The 21,306-nt window shown below is 37.6% G+C and overlaps 1 protein-coding gene and 1 long non-coding RNA gene across 3 annotated transcripts in view; both read right to left on the bottom strand.

The window, feature by feature from the left end:
- Positions 1-2,685: 2,685 nt before the first annotated feature.
- LOC311074741 lies at positions 2,686-6,907 on the bottom strand. The gene is made up of 5 exons (XR_014604353.1): positions 6,850-6,907; positions 5,578-6,313; positions 5,329-5,467; positions 5,217-5,256; positions 2,686-5,077 (listed from the first exon to the last, which is right to left on the bottom strand). It is a non-coding gene; the product is annotated as an uncharacterized lncRNA (long non-coding RNA).
- Positions 6,908-15,762: 8,855 nt separating this feature from the next.
- cdk4 (cyclin dependent kinase 4) overlaps positions 15,763-21,306 on the bottom strand; it is a 30,394-nt gene continuing 24,850 nt past the window's right edge. For both annotated transcript variants that reach the window (XM_084101448.1, XM_084101449.1), the window contains exons 6-8: positions 19,305-19,355; positions 19,096-19,231; positions 15,763-16,315 (exon numbers count right to left, since the gene is read on the bottom strand). In XM_084101448.1, coding sequence (XP_083957574.1) covers positions 16,241-16,315; positions 19,096-19,231; positions 19,305-19,355 — 262 coding nt within the window. In that variant the 3' untranslated portion in view covers positions 15,763-16,240. The remainder of the gene's footprint in view (positions 16,316-19,095; positions 19,232-19,304; positions 19,356-21,306) is intronic.

Here is a 21,306-nt window from a genome sequence, read left to right as displayed (position 1 = left end):
GAGTATATAATTTTATTTTGCGCATGTGAATTGCTTTTTGTGAATATATATTTTTTTTTCACGCACGTGGATTTTTTTTGTGTGTACGTGAATTAGGTTTCATGCATGTGAAATTGTCTACGCATTTGTGAATCATGTTTTTTGCGTGATTTATATTTGAGACTAATCTGCCTCCATAATGAATGACTTCCGGTCGTTTCGAAGCCGTATCGGAGCTGATTTCAACTGCCAGTGTGAAGGCGGCGTAACGGTTTGAGGAGTGGTTAAGCATTTCCCAACCCAAGCCGTCAAACCTACATCATCAGAGAAGGAACGCCATTCCAGACCGGAAGTAACTTTTCAGACTTTGATTAAAGTCCAACTGAAATCAAAATTGACCCTATTTACTTTGTTAGCGCATATTACTAATCTTGTGGTGAAAAATTAATCTGTGCAAGTTAAACCTAAACGCTAAACCACTCCCCTCAAACCGTTAGTCTGCTATGAGTAAGAGATGGAGAGGAGGAGCGCTAGAGTAAAACCCTGCCCTCTGTTCAATATTCCTTTTCACTGGGAAATACCTCACAACACTGGAGAAAGTCGTTTGCAACTTTAAAGATTATGACGGCAAACAATTTTTTTCTGTGTATTAACTTGCACGGATTAATTTTTCACCACAAGACTAGTAATATGCGCTAACAAAGTAAATAGGGTCAATTTTGATTTCAGTTGGACTTTAACCCTCTGGGGTCTAAGATGTTTTTGGGGTCCTTGAGATGTTCTGACATGTCCTGATATTTGTGCTTTTTTTCAGTTGCTTATAAACATATTAATGGCAAAAAAAAAAATACACTCTATTTAGCACAAACAGGGCTACCATAATATGTGAGCAACAAGAATGTACATGTTTGCATTTTTGAGAGAATAATGTTTATGCATGGTTATTGAAAAAACTAAAAACTAAAGTTTCTGAAATAAGGCCACAAAACACATACTAAATATGTGTCAATAAGACATTTAGTCGCCTAGAGTTCGTCGCCTAGAGTTTTTTCCTCAAAATGATGTGAAAATCACCCTGCCTTATCATTCACATAACACAATACATTGATTTAAATTTTGCAAAGCACTTTTTGTTTGGAAAGGCAATATTCGAGTGGGCGTCAACGATCCAATGACACCACCATGCATATTTAGTGGTTCACACCTGAGGAGACGATGGGGCCCGCATACTTAATGAGCCATTCATTCAGGTGCGTCACCTATAGCCACAAGAAAGAATGCAACAGTTGGAAGCATCTCAATTTATTTTATTTTTTTCCACAAATTGTGCTTGCAAATTGGCCTATAATATCCAAGGAAAACATGTCTAGTAATTGTGCAGTTAATTCTCATACTGTATTTTCAGTTTTGGAATATTTATCCTCTCCCCAAATTTGTCACTAATAAAACACAATAAAAATTATTTAAAGAAAAGGCTTATATTTACCTTTTAATAGTTTGTTTACATCTACCTTGTAAATATATTTTTTTATTAAAAAGGTTACAATTACAACAACAATTCAAGTGTAATCTTTCTTTGTAAAAACTAAAGTATACATTTTATCATACATATTTCAAAGTTAAGGATTTGATTGATTATTTGATTACTTTATTTTTGACAAAACATACTATATTTAACATATGAGCAAAAATTGGCAAACAAAAGCTTATTTGAGGTGGCAGATATTTTACAGTAAAAATGTATCTATCCAAAACTAATCAACAAAATGTTGTCTTTCATATGTCTGTAACATAGGTCTTTCGTTTTTATTATAAGAAATATAAATGTTAATTTGCAGTTTAATACGTTGCTTATACAAATACATTTTATTTCAACATATTTCAGTCGATTTTTAATCAGTATAGCAATACAGTTTGCTAAAAGCAAAACATTCATTCACACACAGAAACGCCTGACTGTAACTTGTTTTTATGAAATATTAGGGCATATAAATGTTAATTTGCAGTTTAATACGTTGCTTATACAAATAGCCTACATTTTATTTCAGTCGATTTTTACTCATCTCAGTATAGCAATACAGTTTGCTAAAACATCATCATTCATTCACACACAGAAATGCGATTTAAATTTAAACTGTCTTTTTGCGAGCTGTGGTAAACATCTCTGCTGTTCATTCATTCATTCACAGAAACGCGATTCACTTGAGAAGGAAAAAAAAATACTTCAGTATTCCTCAGCTCAGTCGGATCCTTGCTCCTCGAAATACCAGCACTTCTGAAGTACATTTTCCATTATTATTATTCCTCACAGCCCTGCGAGACGGTGTAAACAAGTAATGATCTGAATAAACTTGTGTTTTCTCGAGCTGATATGGGGGCGTTCACAGGTTTGCGTGGATTGCCTCAGTCATTTGCGTTTGAATAGCACGCGCTCTCCGTGGGCGGGGTCACATTAAAAATAATTAGATGAGATGAGAACGACTGACATCTCGCTCTTTTCTTACAGATTACATGAACTGAGAATATCTGTTTTTTATATAGATTACTTCATTTAAAAGAAGAGAATTCAAGCTTCATGCCTGTGTGTCTGTATGCCTGTTTGACTGAGTATTCGCTGAGTTATTGTTCATTTTCGGACGCGTTTCAGAATGGACTTCACTGACAGAGAGAAGGCAGAACTCGCTTCGTGTTTATTTTTCTTTATTTGGCAAAAAGCACAACACTTTGTTTTTATTGTGAGTATACACAAAAATAATACACATTTAACAGGATCGATTGATGTATGAAACTGGTTTGTAAGATCAAAGTCAACATCAAAGTCAAAGTCAAAGTCAACAGAGTATTTGGACTCTCGTTTGAAATAATAGGAAAAAAACCGAGCAAATCACGCCGGCGTGATTGCCGACCTCAGCGGGTTAATATAGGTACCAGTATTAGCCTTTTCACCATTTGTATCACTCCGCTTGTCTGTGTTTGCGCCACTTGCATCATTAAGCCAGTAGGTGGCGACAAGTGACTGTCTTTATGAGTGAACAACTGAACTTTAAACTGATTAGTGCCAAAAACATTGATTAACTCAGGAAAGAAACAAGTTGCTGAAACCAATCTTTAATGCTAATATAAATTGCTCATTTGCCTCTGGACAAAAAGATTGCACTGGTTTTTGATTGAAATGTAACATCTATGCAAAATAATCCTTGAAAGATTTCTCATTTAAGGCCATTCCTGTTTGGAATATGTGATTGTGTATTGTCAACAATAAGCAGAAACATTCTGCATTTCCATTTTGTAGTGGATCATTCATTGCAACATTTATCCTCATTCTCATTTTTAAGAATCTGTTATCTTGACAAATAATTTATGCTACTGCCCACTGACGTGCTTTTAAAGCTATTGTTATCCAAATTTTTTGGCCTTTAAACACCTTAAAATGCACATGTAGGTCTGAGAAATCCAAATTTCATCGGGGGAGCATGTCCCCGAACCCCCCTAACTACCTCACATTTGAATACGCATGACTGTAATGTGTGCTGGTGTGGCAACAGTGCCAAGGCTGAATTTTTGAGCCAGTTAGCCCCTGCATAAATACAATATACATTATTCTCTGTATCAAATCATTATTACCCAGCCCCTGATGTTTCGTGCTCATCCCCTGATGTTTTTAAAACCTAGAAACACCCCTGCAAATGCATATACAATATTTGTAACTTAAGTAATAATCAAATAAAGAGACAATATATTAACATTTTAAAAGTCTTACAGTTCCAACCGGCCCTTTGAGTGCAGCCATAATGCTGAAGTGGCCCTCAGTGAAAATGAGTTTGACACCCCTGTTTTAGATGATTAAATTACTCTTTTCCATAGCTTCATTCCCTGTTTCTGTGTCTGGTTTCATTTACTTTAACTTTCCATTTAACCCATGTATGTGTGATTGTGTTTGGTTAGATTAGTTATGTGTTCTTGATTTAGTGTTTTTTAGCTGAGTGTTGATTATGCTCCCTGCTTGCTACATGCTAAGAAAGAGTTATTTTTCTGTGGCCACGAAAAAAATCCTTTCTTGTCAAGAGAATTGATAGACTGTCAATACTGAGTGTTCGCTGGACGAACAGATTAATTGACTGTAATATTAATTCAGCTACATTAAAGCCCATCTAATTATTTAATTGTATAACTTAATTTATACAGAATCTTGTATGAAAATGTCAATTTAAAAAGACATACATAAGAATACACGTTTTACAACACCCACGGGCAGAAATTAAGAAAAAAGTGTACCTATTCTAAGCTAAGCTAGGCTCTCAAAAACCGCCCTTTTCCCAGAGAACGCATCATATGACGTAATGACAGGCAAACATAGGTTCTCAGTGTGGGTTTATGTAGTCTGAGAGGTGGTAACAAAAAAGAGAGCTTGTCGTTATCGTTATAGTTGAGTAGGTTTGAGTTGTCACAATGGTGAATTCTTGTGTTTGTTTTGGATGCAACAACTCCAACTTGGTCCACCGATTTCCAAACAAGAAACAATTTGTCAATAAATCTGTTTATTTTTGGTGAGTACATTGTAGTTAGTTTATTGTTTTCCCCTTTACTTAAAGGAATGGTTACCTTAGGTACCTTTGGTAACATTATAATAAATAAGTTATGATTTAATTATTCATATTTCCCTTTTGAGATAATCTGTACATTTACTCAAGTACTTGATTCGTCCGCCACTGATTTTAACCCCACAGATCGCAGCTTGAAATAGAGCCGTTATTTGTTCAGGTGTTGGACTACACTGGTTGACCTGAAAGTTTTTGATCCACTTTAAAAGAACCAACTCAAGAGTCATTATTCCGGAATCGGACTACACTGGTTACATAGAATTAGTAGTGCCGTTGTTGAACTGCTGAATAAGTATTGCAGGAAATGCTGTCCAAGTATTTGCACATTGGCAAAAGAACGCACATGCCACAACTGTTACTTCCTGAAAAAAAAAAAAAAAAAAACATCTAAGCAACTTGTAGATGTACCTATTAACTCCCCACGGATACTCCACAACCGCACTGAGAAGTCCAATGAGGAGGTAAGCAGAAGCTGGTCCTTGTCAATTATCTTCAAGCTTGAGGAGAGGAAAATATGGTAATAATGTTAATGAGATGTCTTTTTTTAAAATAACAAATACTAAAAAAAGAAAGGAAAATACATAAAATAATAGTAAGAATATTGAATAAACACTTTGTTTGCTTTTTTCCCCCTACCTAGTGATGCTGCTGGTGTGTGCACGCCAGAAGTTCACCTCTAGAAGAATAACACTACATCAAGACTCAACATAAACATAAAAAAATAAAATAAAATGAGGACTGTCCTTACTTTCAGGAGGGTTTTGTTCAGGCCCCAGGGCATATTGCTTGACATCATAAACGTAGATGAAGCTGTCATAATCGGCTGTAAAAAGCATGCTGTCATCCTGCGTTGAAGCCAGTTTCGTAATCGCCTGCTGATGCTGAGACTTAAACATAAGATTTTAATTAGACCCTTTGTCTCATTCTGTTGACACTGAATTTATAATCAAACTTGAGGAAATATATGATATATAAGATATACGAATATACTACTTACAGCCTGAAAAGATGTGATGAACTTCCTGCCATCCAGAACACTCCAGAAATGAACATAACCTTTGTATAAGTTAACCTTTGTATCTTATACAAATTGTATAAGAACTGATTTCTATCATTTTATTCATCGCAAGGCAGGGCCGTGCAGAGACCTCTGGAGGGGCAGGTGCTCAAAGTATAAAAGGGGGCACATGGAACAAAGCTTTAAATAGGGCTGTGCTCAAAATATCAATACAGTAATATATCAACACGGATGATTCTGTATCGATACAGCAGTAAATGCATTGATGCAGTTTTGAAAAAGAAACAGAACAGAAAATACAAATTTTAAGTTTAAAAGTTAAAAAAATAATTTATGTGCACCTATTAATAACTCTGGGATTAGAAACCGAAGTATCTTAAATTGTCCCAACCTGATGGCTTTTTATTCTCTGTTATACAGAATAATAAAGAACAGCTGTTTAGGACAAAATCAACGTGGCCCATGTTTCGTACAGTTTAGTTTTATTTAATGCCATGTCAGCATCTGTGGCTATTTTCATGGCAAAAACTGATTTACAAAAATAAATGAGTTACATTTATACAATGAAAATAAAACAAAGCAAACAGAAAAAAATACAGCAATTAATACTTTACAAGATTTTTAACATTAATGTGATACCTGTTCTGGTAAATTCTTACTAAAGTCCTTAAGTGAGTTTGCTGCCTTTGCTGTTACTGCTGGAGTTGATCTGAGACTGTAGACATTAAAACAAACATATAGGAGATATATTAGCTGATTAAACCATTTTTATGTGACCATGACAAGATGTAAAGATTGCTGACAGTGTTTGGAACTGGCTCACTAGCTCACTGACCTTCTGTAAAGCTGCAGACTCTGCCCAGGCTGCTATAATATAATAATATAATAATAGTATATAATAGTACTAGGGGAGATGTTCACAGAGGCTGCTGCACACAAAACATAAGATACTGGTAAGCCTTACCAGAGTTGTGATAATAATTTTTAAGGCACTCTACGTTTTTTAAATAAATACTGTAATAATAATAATAGTTTAAAGTAAAAATAATAGTTTTTAGTCAAATAACATAAAACGACCAGACCCCTCAACGCCCGTGAAACTTTTCTCCCTCAAACAGCAAGCTACTTCTACAGCCTACACACAGCAATATAAACAACATCTCTGTCTGCATGCTCTCTTCACGTCGTTCTTGTAAAATAATAATTAAACAAACATCAAAATCACTTCGCTGAGAATGAAACACCACTTACCAGCAGCCGCAGAGTTGAAGATATCCTCTGGTAGTGCGCGTGAGGAATCGTCCCGGATGAGTTCGTCAGGTGAAAGGTCATCATGTGGGTCATTTTATTTACGGCTAAATTATTAATTAATTTTACTAATAGTTAGATTTGGCAGGCATCCACAAAAGGGCCTTTAATTACAAAAAAAGGAGAGGAAATTGTGCCTTGACAAAAGGGCACTTTGGGCACCAAGGGGCAAAGGGGCAGGTACGGTGACCGGGAGGGGACATGTTCGGTTCACTTATTTTTGTCGTGGCCACAACATATAAACTCGTGGGAACGTGATATTAAGTCGTGGGAACGTCATATTAAGTCGTGGCCACGAGATCATTTTGTTAAGGTAACGACATCATTATGTCGTGGCCACGCGATGCAAAGTCGTGGCCTCGAGATCATATGTTGAGGGAACGATATATTTTTCTCGTGGCCACGACTTCATATTTTGAGAGAACGACATCTATTTGTCGTGGCCACGAGTTGAGGGAGCCACAGCGGCCAATACTGTAACCGTACCATAGCATAGACTGGGCTACAGCAGAGATGGAGATGACAGAAGAAATAACATTTTACTTTAAATTAGGAATGTCATATAAAGATATAGTTCAGTCTTTGGCATTAAGACATGGGTACGTTATAAGTGAAAGACACATTCTTAGACTTTTTTGTCGCACGCATATTTAGGGACCGTCTCAAAATTACATGCGACATTGGCATAAACGTTTCTAACTTCAATAGCATTTGAAGGCAATGACTTACAGTCATAAAACCAACTGTACATTGTTCACCCAGGTCTCATGTATGATGCACACCTTTTAGATTTTTGATATTTATTTAAATAAACTGCTAAATCATATGCAAATATTGCTATGTATTTCACTGCTGCCACATACCTGACACCTAGATGAACAATGTACAGTTGGTTTTATGACTGTAAGTCATTGTCTTTAAATGCTATTGACCTTTAAATATGGTCATATTCTGTATATGATCCCACACAGTAGTGAAATGCATAGCATTATTTGCATATGATTTAGCAGTGTACTGTCATAAATATCAAAAATATTAAAGGTGTGCATCATACATGAGACCTATATGAACTATGTACAGTTGGTTTTATGTTTGTAAGTCACGGTCTTCAAATGATATTGAGCTTTAAATATGGTCATATTCTGTATATGATCCCATACAGTAGTGAAATACATAGCAATATTTGCGTATGATTTAGCAGTTTATTGTCATAAATATCAAAAATATTAAAGGTGTGCATCATACATGAGACCTATATGAACAATGTACAGTTGGTTTTATGACTGTAAGTCACTGTCGACAAATGATATTGAGCTTTAAATATTGTCATATTCTGTATATGATCCCATACAGTAGTGAAATACATAGCAATATTTGCGTATGATTTAGGAGTTTATTGTCATAAATATCAAAAATATTAAAGGTGTGAATAATACATGAGACCTATATGAACAATATACAGTTGGTTTTATGACTGTAATTCACTGTCTTCAAATGATATTGAGCTTTAAATATTGTCATATTTTGTGTATGATCCCATACAGTAGTGAAATAGGCCTACATAGCAATATTTGCATTTGATTTAACAGTTTATTTAAATAAATATCAAAAATCTAAAAGGTGTGCATCATACATGAGACCTGGGTGAACAATGTACAGTTGGTTTTATGACTGTAAGTCATTGTCTTCAAATGCTATTGAAGTTAGAAACGTTTATGCCAATGTCGCATGTAATTTTGAGACGGTCCCTAAATATGCGTGCGATAAAAAAGTCTAAGAATGGCTTCATGTGTCTTTCACTTACAACGTACCCATGTCAAAAGACAAAGACCGCACTATATCATGACATTCCTAATTTAAAGTAAAATGTTATTTCTTCTGTCATCATCTCTGCTGTAGCCCAGTCTATGGTACGGTTACAGTATTGGCCGCTGTGGCTCCCTCAACTCGTGGCCACGACAAATAGATGTCGTTCTCTCAAAATATGAAGTCGTGGCCACGAGAAAAATATATCGTTCCCTCAACATATGATCTCGAGGCCACGACTTTGCATCGCGTGACCACGACATGATGTCGTTACCTCAACAAAATGATCTCGTGGCCACGACTTAATATCACGTTCCCACGACTTAATATGACGTTCCCGCGAGATATTATGACGTTCCCTCGACTTAATATCACGTTCCCACGAGTATATATGTTGTGGCCACGACAAAAATAAGTGAACCGAACATGTCCCCTCCCGGTCACCGTAGGCAGGAGTAGGGTTGGGAATCGTAAGAAATTTTTCGGTTCTGGTTTCCGATTCTGGTTCCAACAAATGATTCCGGTTTCGGTTCCTGTTCCCATTAAAAAAAAAAGATTAAAAGAACTAATAAAAAATAATAGTAAGGGGAAATGCACAATCCTTTTTGAGTTTATTTCTTATACTTGTCAAATGAGTTTAACAGACTGGGTATGTCAACAAATTCAACATATTATTTAGCAATTTTTCTGAAGGAAAATAAACAATTCTGCATTCTCTAGGATAATTTGAGACCTCTCCTATAGTTTATTGTATCTCCAGCAGTGGAGAATACCCTCTCAGAAAGGGTAGAAGATGCTTGAACACACATGTAAGATCCAGACCGTGAAACATAATATTTTTTAAATCGGTTTGAATGATTGATTCATAAAGACTTCCCTTGTTTCATTACTGGATGAATCAGCGCTCTAGCAGTTAATAAACAGAACTGCACGCGTCTTGTGGAAGAACACTGTAGCCGGACCTACTTCTCTCTGTTTATGTCTACGATGCAGGCGAGTCACGCAGGCACTGGGCTCCTCCACAGCAGTGCCGACTCGACCGGTGTAAAGTAGTCCGAGTCTAAACGCTTATTACAGGCTTACCGTAGTGAATCAGGATAAGACAAAAACACGGTTTGAAAAAAGGCATTCATGATGTACTCGCTCATTATATAACTTTAAATTCTGAACTTAAAAAAGTTACAGACTGCAGCTTTAACAGTCGTCTTTATGAATGTTTTGAAGCATCAGATGTAATCGATACACTCGTTATTTGAAGGCAGCGACTTTCAAAAGGTGATTTACTCAAACTATAAACTTTTATCTCAGTACTTCTGTGTGGTTGAAAAGACTGTGAAAGTAAAGCTGTTTCATATACAGTACAGGTCAAAAGTTTGGAAACATTAAGATTTTTTTTATATTTTTGAAAGAAGTCTCTAATGCTTATCAGAAAAAAACAGTAATATTGTGAAATATTATTACAACTTAAAATAATAGTTTTCTATTTGAATATACTTTAAAAAATAATTTATTCCTGTGATGCAAAGCTGAATTTTCAGCATCATTACTCCAGTCTTCAGTGTCACATGTGACATCCAGTCTATCACATGATCCTTTAGAAATCATTCTAATATTCTGATTTATTATGAGTGTTGGAAACAGTTCTGCTGCCTAATATATTTGATGAATAAAAGGTTAAAAAGAACTGCATTTATTCAAAATAAAATAATAAATAATTCATAATATAAATCTTCTTTACTATCACTTTTTATCAGTTTAACACATCCTTACTGAATAAAAGTATTGATTTATTTAAAAAAAAGAACCAGTAGTGTATATTGTTGTTACAAAAGATTTGTTCTGCCGATTATGGTTCGCAAGGACAGAAGTGTCCAGCCACCTGGGCCAGGATGCGTTGTCTCACGAATGGCCGAACTGCCTGCTATATGCGTTTCCACCTATCCCTCTGTTATGGGAGACATTGCACAGGATCTCCCTGCGCAAGCACAGAGTGTTACTTGTGGCACCACGGTGGCCAGCCAGACCATGGTTTCCTTTGTTGCTGAGACTTCTGACAGGAAATCCATGGAAGCTTCCCCCCAGGAAGGACCTCCTCTCCCAGCTGGAGGCCAGTGTCTGGCACCCGGACCCGGCCCGTCTGCAGCTTTGGGTCTGGCCATTGGGCTAAATCCTTCCCTGGAGCGTTGTGACCCTGCTGTTATTCACACCATCTCTAATGCTAGGGCTTCTTCCACACGACAGATTTATGCTTCCCGTTGGAAGCTTTTTTCTGCATGGTGTGAGGAACAGGGGCTCGATCCTGCAACATGTGACATTCCGAGTATCTTAAGCTTTCTTCAACGTTTACTGGAGGAAGGAAAAGCAGCTTCCACGTTGAAAGTGTACGTAGCTGCGATTTCTGCATATCATGTTCCAGTTGATGGCTCTTCTCTTGGCTCTCACAGTCTTGTCTGCAGTTTTCTGAAGGGCGCGCGCCGTCTGAACCCTGCTCGGAATCCTCATTTTCCTGTGTGGGATTTGTCACTCGTGCTTGCATTCCTGTGCTCACCCCAGTTTGAGCCCTTACAAAGCATTGACATTAAATGGTTGTCCTTGAAGACTTCTTATTTGTTAGCTATTGCTACTGCGAAACGAGTAAGTGAGTTGCACGCGCTGTCTGTTAGCGAACTGTGCTTGCGCTGGTTACCGGATGACTCCGGGGTGGTTCTACGACCCAATCCTTCTTTTCTTCCGAAGGTCCTTCTTCCTCAGTTCATAAATCAGCACATTGAACTGGCCTCTTTTCAGACTTCTTCAGGGTCTGATTCAAGTGCCCAACTTTTGTGTCCTGTTCGTGCCTTGAAGTGTTATGTGAACTCTACTGTTCAATTTAGACAGTCAGACCAGTTATTTGTCTGCTATGGTGGTGTGAAGAAAGGTGCTCCAGTGTCAAAGCAGAGGTTGTCGAACTGGATAGTAGAGACCATTACGCTGGCTTACAAGGCAGCAGGGAGACTAACTTGCCATTCCACTAGGGCCATCTCATCTTCATGGGCTTTTTTTAGAGGAGTTTCCCTGGTGGATATCTGCACTGCTGCTACCTGGGCTTCTCCATGCACGTTTGCCCGGTTTTATAAGGTCAACATTGCTGCTCCTCATGCCATTAGTTCTGCGGTTCTTCTGGAGCAGCCTTAATTTCATCAGGTGGGTGGCATTCCTCATGACTATGTTGGTATGTGTCATCCATAGTGTTTACACTGCCTCTGGCGGTCAGTAAGAATGAAACAGAACGCTAGTTACGCATGTAACTGTGGTTCTGTGTATTCTGGATGACCGCCAGAGTTCTCAGTCACTCGGAATGCGCGAGAAAGGCGTACCGAGATAGAGTGCTGAGCTACTGTAGCCTATGAACCTCCAGGGCTCAGCATACGTCACGCCACGTGACTTTGTTGGTATATTCTCTCGACCTATCTAGCTGGCGCTGCGATAATCCATAGTGTTTACACTGCCTCTGGCGGTCATCCAGAATTCACAGAACCACAGTTACATGCGTAACTAGCGTTTCTTTTTATTAGAAAAACTGCTGTGCTGTATCCAGTGCACTGTGATTGTGGATAATGAAATGATATTGAGTTCTATTCCTGTGCTCAAATTTAGTCAGTCAATTCGTCTTTTTCAACGAGTGATTAGTTCATAGGAGTCGAATCATAGGAGTCGGACTACGCTTTCGGCGCCATAGTTCTCTATACAGGCGACTCTTTCTGATTTGATTCACTAAACTCTCAAAAGAGTCATTTATTTGTGAATCGAACTACACTGACCACAGTGTACTACACCCGCGGAGACAACGTGTAGGCGACAATCTGAAATAAAAAATACGATTTATTTGGTTTTAACACTGCTGTGGGGAACTCCGAAACGGAAAAGCGTTATAGATACATAAGAGAAGCTGCAAAATAAGTGCAGCTTCTTAATTCATTGTCTTTGGCACGTCTTGTGTTCTTGAATGTAGCGTAATCTGCTTTAGAGCAGGTGCATTTTAGAGTTAAATAAAAATTTAAAGCGTATATATAACTGTGTAATGTTATTAAAATGGTAGTTATTAACATTTTACTGCAGAGGGGATGTTACAATAATTATGATCGAACATCTGAACGCACTGTTTGGAATCTGACACCAACACTTTTTACAGATATTTTGGTAACACTACAATAAGGTTTCATTCATCAATATAAGTTTAACTACATTAGTTTAAGATGGACTAAGAATGCACATTACTTAAGCATTTATTAATCTTAGTTCATTTTCATTTTGACATTTGCTAATGCATTATTAAAATCACTGTGAACTAATTTTTATAATTTTATATTGTATTTTTATTAACTAATGTTAACAAAGATTAATAAATACTGTAACAAATGTATTGTTCATTGGTAATGTTAGTTAACACATTAACTAGCCTAATTTTATCAATTGAGATCAATTGCTGTGTGAACTCTGGCAACAACATTTGTTAAACCTATGTGCTTGAACTAATGCTTAAGATTTAATATTGACCTCACAATATCTATTCCTTTATTTAAAAGATGCCTTTATTTAAGCTAATGCTGCTGAGATGGAGGTCGAGGGATCATGCACTGGCAGCAGATCGAGGAGCAGACACAAGATAAGTTTAAGTTTCTATTTAAAAACACACACCTCTTTAACCTAGCATAAACATAACACACTCTCACATTTCTATAATTCACAACTGTTAAAGGATTGTTAGGCTGCATAAATTCGGTCAACCAGAACCGGAGACACTTCCCATAACACCGAATGCACTTGTTACATCGTAAGAAGAATGGCATCTACGCTAATGTTAGTCTCTCTGTCTCAGTCTTATCCCAAGGTTACTGTATTCAGCCGGATCTAGTCCATATCCAGACCAGATGCTGGATCTGCACCCTCAGATGACCGCAACAGCCCTGAATGCCAGACGAGAACATCACAGCTAGACGAGACCTAGAAACAAACTCTGCGAAGACCCCTTTGACACAACAGTCCTCGGCACAGTCATCGGATCAGATTCACGAGAGCCAGACCAGTCCTCCGCACAGACCCAACGGCCAGCTTCAACGCCCCCCCACCAAATGCTGGCGTGATCTTATGAAGGTAAAAGAGTAGCAAAACTCCAGAGCATGTAAATGTGAGTTTGTGAATTGTACAATAAATATTTGTACTTGAAAACATGTTGTGAAGCGGCCTGGATCCTAACACACACCATGTTCGTTGTTTGACCAGAGGAGAACTGGCTCCTCAACTAAGCCTGTTTTTCTTTCTCCATTCTGTCACTGATGGAGTTTGGGTTCTTGCCACTGTCGCCTCTGGCTTGCTTAGTTGGGGACGCTTCTTCTTAATAATATTGATCTGCCTGCATTGACACCATTATATGAGAACTGAACTGAGCTGGACGACAACATCACTGTTTTCTGCAGAGCTGCTTAATAATGAAAATGAACTCTTCAATGACACTATTTTCTTTTTAGAGCAGCTTTACAGCCAAATTGAACTCTGTTTGCATCATTGATCATTTTCCTGTTTAATATCCCTGTAAAGCTGCTTTGAAACAGTCATTACTGTATAGCGCTATATATTTAATGGTGACTTGACATTTGCAAAAGGAATTTATTTAATGTTAAAGAGAGTGAAGGATAGTTTGTGTGTGAAAGAGTGATGTTTTTCTTTTAATCATATACAGTAAATATAATTTACTTGTTATTTTGTAGTTTAAAAATTGTGTTGTAAATAAATGTTAATAGAGTGTATTTGTTCATTGTTAATACATGTTTATATTAAAGTGTATTTGTTAATTTTATAATAAAAACCCTTAATCTTTTTAAATGGTTGAATTTGTGTTTCACTGCCAGTTTCTGGGCCACATCTGGCCCGGGGACCCAGCCGACTCTCAGCCAGTTCTGTCTTACAGTGCCTGGGCCAGACCTGAGCCATATCAATAAATAAGAGTCATTTTACAGGGTGTGGGCCACATCTGGGCCAGAGGAAGTTGTTTGAGTCCGTTTTCAGTGTATTGCGCCAGTTTTGGGCCGGGGAACTGGGCCAGAATTGAAGCAAGGATGAGGCCCAGAGGTGGGCCAGACAAATTTTGCTATGTGGGTATGATTCAAATAATGTTGTTGAGTGAATATTTGTATTATTTTACATTAAACATTGTAATAGCATTAAGAGCATTATATGTGACAGGTCTTTTGGAGAACTGTAGAAAGCACAGTCAGGTTTATATAATACATTTACATTTTTAATGGCAAAATTCCATGTTCACAGTTGTAAATTTTCCTGTAAAATGTATTTCGACTCAATTCGATTGTCAATGAAGCAAAAAGAAATGTCAATGAAAATGTACAAATGTTACAATGTCTTTATGTAGATCTACATTAGTGTGCAATGTAGTGTACACTTATAGTGTGCAACTCTCCCCCCTAGTGTGCAATGTAGTGTACACTTATAGTGTGCAACTCTCCCCTCTAGTGTGCAATGTAGTGTACACTAATAGTGTGCAACTCTCCCCCTAGTGTGCAATGTAGTGTACACTAATAGTGTGCAACTCTCCCCCTAGTGTGCAATGTAGTGTACACTTATAGTGTGCAACTCTCCCCCCTAGTGTGCAATGTAGTGTACACTTATAGTGTGCAACTCTCCCCCCTAGTGTGCAATGTAGTGTACACTTATAGTGTGCAACTCTCCCCCCTAGTGTGCAATGTAGTGTACACTAATAGTGTGCAACTCTGACTTAAATTTGTTGTATTTTCTTGTATACTGTAGTATTTGTAACATACATACATATTAATTTAATTAAAAAACTTCTCTTTTTTTGCGTTTATGCCATGATGTTTACCGTAACTTCGAAACGACAACACTTGATGATGACAAACCCAGCTGTTTACAAGCTGAAATCTCATAATTATGGTAATTTCAACATGGCGTGAACAAAGTTAATTTAATTTGAAAGCTCTGTCATCACTAGATCTGATTTTAGAGCATGAAGAATAATTAATAAAAAACACACACATATTTATAAATGAAAGCATTTTATTTCAGTTGGAAGGGAATGAACAGAAATCGGTGAGGACAGCTTCTGGTCGTTTGGTTTGGCGTGAGACATGATCCCGACCCCGATCACTGATGTTAGCAGTTCCTGGGTTAGAGATCAGTGAGTTTTAGGGGCCGGTTCATTCGTTTCTCAGAGGAATCAGACGCTGGATGAGGGATAAGAGTGGAATGCACCATTACACCTGCTAATGATAATGTTTCACACTGAAAAGTTAGAGAAATATGACACTCTTTCATCACAGGCCAACAAATGCTCAAATCTTCCTCATCATCATCATCATCATCATCACGTACGAGACGCCACAGGCACTGAAGCCGCTCACTACAGTCACAGACACACACACACACACACACACACGGCTACGGTTGAATATTCAGTTTGTGGTAGAGAAGCACTCTTGCTGGTCCCAGGCTGCAGTGCATTATGGGAATGAAGCGCTCATTCTGTGAAGAACGGATGGTCCAAAGCGTTCAGCGCAGAGATTCGCTTCAGCGGGTCGAACGTCAGCATTTCCTGAGGAGGTCAAAGGTCACAAGATGATCTGAGCTGTTAAAAACACTCAAACGTTCAGATCAGAGCCGCTTCAGCTTCACTCGTGTACAGTCAGTTATCATCAGGGTTATTATCCTCAAACACAACTATTATTATAACTATATAATATAACTATACTATATTATTATATAAATAAAGCTGATATAAAACAAAATAATAAATATTAGTTAAATGAAAATTAGAAATGTTGCCTTTTAAGTTGAAGCACTCAAATTATTAACTGGAAATAAATACAACTAAAACTGAAATAAATAAAAAACATAACTATAGACATATTTATTTCAGTTTTATTTATTTTAGTACTTCCAGTTAATCTAAATAAAAATGATAAATGATGTCTTGCAACCAGATGGAATAAAATAAGTGAATTTTTAAATATATATATATTTTTATTTCAGCATGAAGTTGTTTTTTGTGTGTGTGTGTGTGTGTGTGTGTGTGCATGTGTACAGTTTGGACACATTTTAATATTTTTGAAAGTCTGTACAGTTTGGACACATTTTAATATTTTTGAAAGTCTCTTATGCTCATCAAGCTTGCATTTTTCTTATTAAAAATACAGAAAAAACTAATATTGTGAAATATTTTTAAAATAATGTTTTAATATACTTTAAAATATAATGTATTCCTGTGATCAAAGCTGAATGTTCAGCATCATTACTCCAGTCTTCAGAGTCACGTGATCCTTCAGAAATCACTCTAATATGATGATTTGATGCCTTGTTTTTATCAATGTTGGAAACATTTGTGCTGCTTAGTATTTTTTTATGCTTAATATTAAAAGTCTTAACTATCACTTTTTATCAATTTAACACATCCTTGCTGAGTAAAAGTATTAATTTCTTTCAATAAAGAAAGAAAAAATAAATGACTGACCCCAAACTTGAACGGTAGTGTTTAATGTTACAAAGGATTTCTATTTTAAATAAATGCTGTTCTTTTTTTAACTTTTTAATTCATCAAATAATCCTGAAAAAAGTATCACAGGTTATAAAAAAAATATTAAGCAGCATATTAGATTTTTTTATTTATTATTATAATAATATTTCACAATATTACAGTTTTTTTTAATCAAATAAAAGCAGGCTTGATGAGCGTAAGAGACTTAAATCTTAATTAAATAGTAATGTGTCCAAACTTTTGACCGGTACTGTATATATGATCATTTCTTCACCTCTAAAAAAAAAAAAGCTAATTTACTTCGTTTTCTGTTTTTACTATGGTAAAACCAGAGCCCGTCTACGGAGAGCCTGCCCACTCCCTATTAAGTCCTATTGTACCGAATTGTGGTTGTAGTTCCACCAGAGTTCCACTGGGGGCGATCACCCATGAGTGCGGAATGAATGGGAGTCTATGGGGCTAGACGGCTAAATTTGTCTCTTTCACCCGATTGCCGTTGAGAAATCTCAGATTTGATTGTAGGTTCAACATGGGTTATAGGTCGAAAGTTGAATGAACGAGTACTTATGTCCTTTTGATTTCTCACAGGTTGAGTTGTTGTTGCTAGCATTCTGCTAATGAACGCTGGTTGGTCAGTGAAGGACTAATTACGACCAGAGATACCGCTTGATGGCATCGTGTGTGTGTGTGTATTTTCGGCGTGGTCTTTTAAAACAACAAAACAAAACCTCTTCTAGCACGTGTGTTTGCCTGTGTCAGCTGTGTTGTGTGTTTGCCTGTGTCAGCTGTGTTGTGTGTTTGCCTGTGTCAGCTGTGTTGTGTGTTTCCCTGTGTCAGCTGTGTTGTGTGTTTGCCTGTGTCAGCTGTGTTGTGTGTTTGCCTGTGTCGGCTGTGTTTGCCTGTGTCGGCTGTGTTTGCCTGTGTCGGCTGTGTTGTGTGTTTGCCTGTGTCGGCTGTGTTGTGTGTTTGCCTGTGTCGGCTGTGTTGTGTGTTTCCCTGTGTCGGCTGTGTTGTGTGTTTGCCTGTGTCGGCTGTGTTTGCCTGTGTCGGCTGTGTTGTGTGTTTCCCTGTGTCGGCTGTGTTGTGTGTTTGCCTGTGTCGGCTGTGTTGTGTGTTTGCCTGTGTCGGCTGTGTTGTGTGTTTGCCTGTGTCAGCTGTGTTGTGTGTTTGCCTGTGTCAGCTGTGTTGTGTGTTTGCCTGTGTCGGCTGTGTTTGCCTGTGTCGGCTGTGTTGTGTGTTTGCCTGTGTCGGCTGTGTTGTGTGTTTGCCTGTGTCGGCTGTGTTTGCCTGTGTCGGCTGTGTTGTGTGTTTGCCTGTGTCGGCTGTGTTGTGTGTTTGCCTGTGTCGGCTGTGTTGTGTGTTTGCCTGTGTCAGCTGTGTTGTGTGTTTGCCTGTGTCAGCTGTGTTGTCGATGCCTCGAGAGAAAAGAAAGTGCAGAGCGCGAAAGCACCAAAGTGACTGAAGGATTGCCGTAAAGCAGTATCTCTGGTCGTACAATGTGTATGACGTCATTGACATTTTAAAAGACTTTTTAAAGCAAATAAGTGACTCTAAAAAATCTAACACCCAGCAATGTGTAATTTCTTTGCATCTCCTTTCGAATACAACATTCAAATTACTAGACAAATAATTATATCCTGAGAAAAGTGGATTTTGAGGGGTATAGCGCCATAGACCTCCATTCATTCTGCGCTCGTCCTGTGAGCGCCCTCCTATGGAGCCAGAGTGGAACTGCAACCAGTTCAGAAGCCGGAAGTTTACTGAGAGTGGAAGTTCTCCCCTTATTAGACATTCTCTGGTAAAACTAGCTGTATGTGAAGTGATATTGACTGTAAACGTACCAATAAGAGCTCCACCCCCTTCTCGCTGATCTCGGGAACACAGTCTGTGATTGGCTGAGGGTTTTGAGGGCTGAAGTTCTGACGGGACAGAGTGACATCATTCGGCCACTCCTCTTCAGACGGCAGGCCGATCACCCTGTCAATCAACACGACTCGTTATTAATCACGTGTTGCGTGTCTCTCTAACACAAGTGTGTGTTATTACTCACGCAAAAATCTTCCCCAGCTGATCCACCTCTGAATCTCCACAGAAGAGCGGTCTGAAAGATCACAGAAATCACGACTAATGAACGAACTCATCGACAGACAGGATTAGACAAAACGAGCACTAGAAAGGTCAACATTAAAGGTCATTAAGCAATGCTGCATAAACACATTCATAAAGTAGTTGTGACGACACAGGGTTTTTAAAATAAGACTTTTTAAGAGCGTTTTATAACTTGCACAGATCATGTTAACTGCGCATGTGTTTAAGTGAATGAAACAGGCTGCGGTTCACATTCGATGAGGAACAAGGGAAAGTACAAGTTTGAAAATACTCAAGGCATGATATATTCAATAAAGAAATATGCACTGTAAGAGGTTCAACCAGGCGCTCAGGTAAAGTTATAAAGTCCGTGATAGGTGCTCTTGGGGTAGGGAAAAACATCCAAAGAAACGAAAAACAAGTCCCAGGCACACAGTCAAATTTCCAATATGGAGAAGGATAAAGTTAAAAAGCCTTTATTTAATATGGCTTAAATCATTTTAAAAAAAAATACACATACATTAAAATACAAATCTGGAGATAACTCGCGTTGAGGGAGATTTTTTCGAGCTACTTTTTCTCTCTTTTTTTTTTCTTCTCTCTCCTGCTTTGTTGCTTATTATGTTGGTTTCCCCTATCTTGTTGACTTAATTGCCTTATTGGGTTAATTGATTGTATTAGGCCTTATTAGGTTAATTGAATTTTCTCTGATTATGGGTGGTACTTAACTTATAATGTGATGTTATTCTCATTCTCTGTATAACTTTGCCCTGAAGAAGACCACTTGTTGGTCGAAACATGTTGGCTTGTGTATTTTTTTTAAATGATTTAAGCCATATTAAATAAAGGCTTTTTAACTTTATCCTTCTCCATATTGGAAATTTGACTGTGTGCCTGGGACTTACTTTTCGTTTCTAAAGAAATATGCATTTTCTACCAATACAGTTGTGGTCAGAATTAATGGCACCCCTGGTAAATATGATCAAAAATGGCTGTAAAAAATAAATCTGCATTGTTTATCCTTTTGATCTTTCATTCAAAATATTAGCAAAAATCTAACCTTTCATTGAAGTAAAAGAATTGAAAGTGGGGGGGAAATCACATGTTTTTCTCCAAAACACGTTGGCCACAATTATTGGCACCCCTGGAATTTTTTATGAGTAAAATATCTCTGAAGTATATTCCCATTAATATTCACCTTTATTTAGCACACCAGGGTGGCTAGGAACATGAAATTGTCCAGCTATGACTTCTTGTTTCACAGGAGTTTAAATATGAGGAAACACAAAGGCCAAATTCCCTTAATCATCACAATGAGTAAAACCAAAGAATATAGTTCTGATATCCACTTTTATGTCCTAAACACTCGTTTTTTGGGGTCGAGAGCTAATAAAAACTTATTTCTGGTTTTTTTAGCTGGTTTGCTGTACACCTTGTCACACAGCAGCTTTTAGGCATTTTTCTGTCTTTTGTTAGAAGCAAGAAATGACAAGGAGGCAGCCTCTCGCAATGCAAAGTCAATGGAGACGGTTGGATTGTTTTCCCCCCGGGTGTGGGCGTGGCCTAAATACGCTCTGTCTCTATGGTCTCTGATCTCTCGTCAGGTGTTCTCCAAACTCATCAGGCATTATAGAAGAAGACTCAGATCTGTTATCTTGGCAAAAGGAGGTTGCAAAAAGTATTTAATAACAGGGTGCCAATAATTATGGCCAGTGTCTTTTGGAGAAAAACATTTATTTCATAATGTGATTTACCCCCCACTTTCAATTCTTTTACTTCAATGAAAGGTTAGATTTTTGCTAATTTTTTGAATGAAAGATCAAAAGGATAAACAATGCAGATTTATTTTTTACAGGCATTTTTTATCATATTTACCAGGGGTGCCATTAATTCTGTCCACAACTGTATATCAATAGATAGGCAGAATTAGAGATTGAGCAATATTAGATTTTGCTGATACAATA

Source organism: Abramis brama (genome assembly GCF_963993115.1).
Source record: "Abramis brama genome assembly, chromosome: 23".
Lineage (NCBI taxonomy): Eukaryota > Metazoa > Chordata > Actinopteri > Cypriniformes > Leuciscidae > Abramis > Abramis brama.
This window is presented reverse-complemented; position numbering and strand designations above follow the sequence as displayed.